Here is a 6000-nt window from a genome sequence, read left to right as displayed (position 1 = left end):
AACATCCAGACTGAAAATGTCAAACATATACGTTATGACCTGATGAAATATCAAAGCAGTACACTAAATGCTCAAAGTCAAAAACAGGAGAAAATGAAGCAAATTTCAAAAACTTACAAGTCTTTATGCTATATTGAAACTGCTATGCTCTGCAATGTTGCAATACTGGCTAATAACATTTGACACTTGTATGCAGCCAGAAACAAAATGTCAGAACTCTGATATCATCTTCATGAACATGTTGAGAAAAAAACAATGCTTTAGTGGTAATAAATATCTGAAAACAATACCTACACAAAAAATCTGGAATCATTGGACGATGTGAAAACTGATTTACTATATAGAAGTTAAGAATAAATGGCAGATTGACAAAATCATTCCACCAGGAATTCTCTTCTGCTCTCTACAAAAAATATTAACTTAATGTTTTAAGCATTAGAAACATGTCAATACACAGCCTAAACACAAAACATTCAGTATTGTCAACACTATGACAAACGGCTAGCTCATCTTAAAGAATTCTTTTTAAAACATAATTTTTTATGCACATTTAATCGAAAAAAAAATGTTACATATGACAGTTAAGTGGCAAAGATGTCTGGGTTCTCAGAAATGTGGATGGTAAACCAAGAGTTATAATATTATATACAGTTGTACTTTAAGTGAAGAACCCAGCAGGTAGTGCGTCAAAGGACCACCCATATGGAATGTCAGAAAGTATTCTACACATCATTCCTTTGTATTAATGTAATCAGTATAAACAAAAATGGTATCTATTGTACAGAAATAATAGAATATGGAAATACATTACTAAACAAGAATGATGAGTAGTTAGCAATGACTGGAAAAATATTTTAATTGCCTCCCAAGACATTCAAAGGATCATCAAATATACTGGAAGTCTTGACATCTGCTGTAATATCAGGTGCCTTCTTTCCTGATTTTGACTTGGGCTTAGTTGTTTTGGTTTTACTGTTGGTTGAAAAGATGTCATCTAAGAAAAAGAGCACAATAGCATGATTAACAAGAAACAATAACTTGTCACTCACATCCTGAACAAAACTTTAGTTTATCCCTACATTTAGAAAAAAACAGAAAGCATCCATTATTTAGAATTCTATTAATCATACTTTCTAATTAAACCCTACAATTCCTTTTAGTACTGTTACAAACACTGCACTCAGAAAAGAAGTGGGGTACAGACCCATATCCACTAGGTTTTTGATGGTAATTTGGAGATGAAATAAGAGCATAATGGTCCACAACAGGTTAGGCAAGTAGCACCTAGAGTTGCCAAGTAGCTCTCTGAAGGAAGAATTCACAGCAACTTTCACAGGATGTGAATGCGTCACCCACTTGAGTGTGAAAGATGGAAACAGTATCAGGTAACAGAGAAATTATTTAATTCATTATCTGTTAATCATGTTAGTACGCTAGTCTAGACCATTTTCAGCCACAAAGTAGTCACACAGGCATGAGTAAATTAAAGACAGTTTAGTACAACCAATCAATTAGCATGTTTTTGGAATGTCCAGTATCTGGAGAAAATCCATGCAGACAGAGAGAGAACATGCAAGTTATACAAAGGAAATGGCCACATGTTAGGTATGAACAACAATTCTCCACTCAGCTAATGTGGAACCCTTTTCACCTAGTCATTTTAATAGAACACTTGGTGCTTTCTAAACAGGAGCCGGACAGTATAAATAGTGAAGCAATCTTACTTTGTTGATCTCTGTAGTAGGATAAAGTCTTGTATATCAAGATCTAGTAAAGGCATCACCTTGGCAGAAACCTTTAGGGGTGAGACAGTCTTTATATAAAGCGATGAAAGACTCCAGAGAACAAAGCGTTTAAAGTTTTGATATCCCCTAACCTGCAGTTACTGCAACATTTTTCCAAGACAACTATTTTACATTACAGGCATTTATTTATTAACATCTGTTAAATGGGTTGGTGTGCTGGTCCACAGAGCCTTTTCAGCCATGACCTGGGCCAACCAAGCAGTTACAGCATATCATAAAATCACAACAAATAGTAGACAGGTATCTGCAGATGAGACCCTGTCCACCTAAAAATATGTAGGTAAACATAAGATTTGAAGAGTCTCTTAACATTACCGTCTTACAACTAACTCATGAGATTCACATTGTAACAAATTATGCACAGAGAAAACAAGAATCTGCCTGCTGTCACTTGACACATTTACTTTTAAACTATAAGATGACTGCAAACTAGGAGCCATAATCGAAACTCCTAATGATGTGGACATTCTACAAAAGGGCCTCAATGAGACAGATGCCTGGTGTCAAAGCCATGGCCTCAAGCTCAATGCCAAAAAGTGCACTGTCATCCTCTTTGGTAAAAACTCTGTACCCATGAACTACCACATAGGTGGTAGTCTACTTAACACTGAAAGTGTGATGAGACCTTGGGACACAGGTGGACAGTAGCCTCTCCTTTGATAATCACATCTCCACAGTAGTCAGGCAAGCCTTCTACGTGGCACACCTCATCACAAAAGGTTTCTCATCCAGGAAAAAAGAGGTCATTGTTCCCCTCTACTCATCACTCATTAGACCCATTATAGAGTACAACGCCCCTTTTGTTACGTACCTCATAAGACATCTACAACTGGAAAGGCAGGAGAAATACCTCACAAAGAGGACTACTGGCCTCAACCAGATGCCCTACGCAGACTGTCTCAAAAAACTCCAGCTTTACTCGGTCGCATATCGCCTACTCAGAGGTGATCTCTGCCTAACATACAAAGCTATGTCAAACCCAGAGCTGTTGGACATGCTCCACTTAAAGAAATCCCAATCCCTCCGAACTACACGTTCTAGGGACCTAAACCTTGTCACCACAATAAACAGAACATGCCGGAGGGATAGATTCCTGTCCCAGAGACTTACCATACTCTGGAACAAACTACCTATCTATATCAAACAAAGCTCCTCATTAGCAATCTTCAGGAAAAATCTTGATGATTGGATGGGAAATAGCAAATTCACCCCAGGGATAACTTCTGTGGCTCTGCTCGACAGGGGCACAGGAAAATAATTTTCTTGGGTGGTGAAAGCCAGGGTACCTTTTTGGCTAGGCTTATATAGGCCCTACGGCCAATAGCCTAGTACCTACCTATGAATATTAGAAGATGCATACATTTATGCATGCCACTAGAAACATACCTTAAAATGTGAGGCTGTGCTATAATTGACACATGGTGTTCTGAGTTACACCATTATCCTTGTGTAAAATTTTTAGTCTTTTAGGAATGATATCAGATTCTTTTATAATACTACATTTACAGTCATCTGCTTGGTATATCAGACTCTTTTTGAATTTCCTTTTTTTTTTGTGAGCTATAAAACTCCGGGCTATGGGAGGTAATCTTTAAACAGTTGCTTCAGCTTTAGATCTGATGAAGGAGGGCCTCACTCAAGTAATGATACTGTTTTCATTTGAATGAATGGTATAAGGAATGTCTCTGTTTCTAAAGTTACTTGCCAAGGGTGGACAGTAAGGACAGTTTAGTAGAGTGAAGGTTAGATGAGTCAAGAGAAATGTAAGCCCTTACAGTAATAATTTGACAGCTTTCTTTCATGTGGTACAATGATGCGCTCTGTGCCTGACTAGTGAAATAAAAATTTCAGATTTGTTGACTATAACTTGCAGTGGGTTACTGTTCTGTACAGAATTTTGGGCAACTACAGATTCAATTCTAAGCACTTTCTAGTATTGTGTAAAGGATGTATATTTTATTGATAAGATATTTGTTTTAATATCTTCAGTTAACTGTATTGAGTGTCCTTTTGTTATATATTTCCAATATGAGGTTTTGGGTGTTGTTTTACAGTTTATCAGTCTTTTGTAAAATTCTGAAATACTGTTTCCCATGTCAAAGTCATTATATATGATTTTATATATGTATTTCTTAAATTTAGGTATGTCTTTAAATGCAGAATTGTTAATTATTCTACTTAAATCTTGTGAATATGACAGAATACTCTGTAAAGTTAGCCAGTCCTGTTGTGGAATTCTGTATGTTGTTTTTATTACTTGCATACCTAAAACTTTTAGTTCTTTGATACATGAGAGTCAACAAACAAATCCTTTCTGTTCCCAGGAATTAATAATTTCTCAATATATTTTATGTGGAAAGTTCTTTGTGACCATAAATGGTGTTAAAAGATCAAACCAGATTTTTAAATCTATATTTGCATTAATAATTTTCCTAAACGAGTCAATGTGATAATTAATCATATGAGTTTTAGTGGGTTTAGTTATGTTATATTGCATACTAATACATATGTCCCATAGCAAACTGTTTTTATGTGTTATTCAAAATTTTTTTTGCAAATCAAATTCATTTATTGATATTACAGTTAGTAATTTGTTCCAATTTGCACAGTAATTTAGACTTATCCAATCTGAGACTGTTTTAGATATTGATGCTTTTATACATGTTTCTATATCAGGAAAGTTTAATCCTCCCTGTTTCCATGGTCTGATATGATATATTAAAGCTATTCTGTTTCTTTTGGGGAAACCATAAAAATTGTATTAGGCATGAGTTTATTTCTTTAAGTATACACCTTTCTGGTAACAGTTGTATTGCCAAGACTATATATAGGATATTGGGTAGTAAAACCATTTTTATTAACTGTAGTCTATCTTGAAATGTTAATATTATTTTGTTCCATTTTTCCACAGAGATTTTAATTGCACTGATATTACTGTATTTTTGAGACAAATTCATTATTATCCTTGCTTAACTCAATTCCTGGATATTTTAAGGTAGATTCTTGTTTCCCTATGATGTGATCCCCCTTAGTCTGCAGTTTTTTTTTTTTTTATTTGAAAATAACAATTTTGATTTATTGAAATGGTGTCCTGAAGTCATGTGAAATTTGTCAATTATTATATCTACTTTTTCTGTCTCTTTTGTATTAATGTTAGTAATATGTCATCAGCAAATAGCATTACTTTATTATTCATAAACATCTATTCCTTTGATTTTTATACTGTTACGAATTGAATCTGCCAATATTTCAATAGCAAGAGCAAACAGAATTGGTGACATGGGCCATCCTTGTTTAGTGTCTTTTGTTATATATATAGATTCAGATGTAAAAGGACATACGCTAAATTATTTGTATATATATATATATATATATATATATATATATATATATATATATACTCTTTATTTGTATATATATTCTTTAGGAGATGAAAAAAGAATACAGGAAAATCAAATAGCATTAGGATTTTGAATAATAGTCCCAATTTAGGGAATCAAAGGATTTCTCTATATCTAAGCCAATTATGAGTGTTTCTTTATTAACATAATCCATAAGAGAAATTATCCTTTTAATATTGTCATGCGTGTGTCTATGATATATAAATCCAGTTTGATCATTATTTATTGTTTTGGATAGTGGTATTTTCATTCTGTTAGTTAATATTGTCATAAATATCTTATAGTTATTACTTAATAATGATATAGGTCTATATGAGGTACAGAGATTTGGGGTTTGCTTTCCTTTAGGACTGATGTGATTAAGGAATATCTCCAAGAGGGTGGTATTAAAGCTTGTGACTGAATTTCTAATAGAGTTCTATGGAATGGAAGAGGGATAGTATCTTTCAAGAAAAAAGTTTATGTATTTCCATAATTATGCCATCTATACCTGGAGCTTTATTATTTTTGCCCTCTTTTATTGTATCTGTAATTTCTTTGTAGGATATGGGTGCTTCTGGTATTTTTTATATTATAACATTTTTCAGCTAGAATTAATTGATCGATATGTATATTTTCTTTTTGGAAATGTTCCATATAGTGATTTCTATAGGCATCAAGAATGTCACCTATATCTGAGACATTTTTCCCCTTTCTTTTCATAGAAGATACTTTTAATATTATTAGCTTTTGTTTGTATTTTGATTCTTGTGGATAAATTATGTAGATATTTGGGAGAAGTGGCCAAGGTATTA

General features: G+C 33.6%; 1 protein-coding gene across 3 annotated transcripts in view; it reads right to left on the bottom strand.

Annotated features, from left to right (window-relative positions):
* Positions 1–315: 315 nt before the first annotated feature.
* Positions 316–6000, bottom strand: part of LOC122789133 (WASH complex subunit 2A-like) — a 2558205-nt gene continuing 2552520 nt past the window's right edge. For all 3 annotated transcript variants that reach the window (XM_044056354.1, XM_044056357.1, XM_044056356.1), the window contains one exon: positions 316–994. In XM_044056354.1, coding sequence (XP_043912289.1) covers positions 855–994 — 140 coding nt within the window. In that variant the 3' untranslated portion in view covers positions 316–854. The remainder of the gene's footprint in view (positions 995–6000) is intronic.

Source organism: Protopterus annectens, chromosome 14.part0 (assembly GCF_019279795.1).
Source record: "Protopterus annectens isolate FY-2018-M chromosome 14.part0, PAN1.0, whole genome shotgun sequence".
NCBI classification, from domain to species: Eukaryota; Metazoa; Chordata; order Ceratodontiformes; family Protopteridae; genus Protopterus; species Protopterus annectens.
This window is presented reverse-complemented; position numbering and strand designations above follow the sequence as displayed.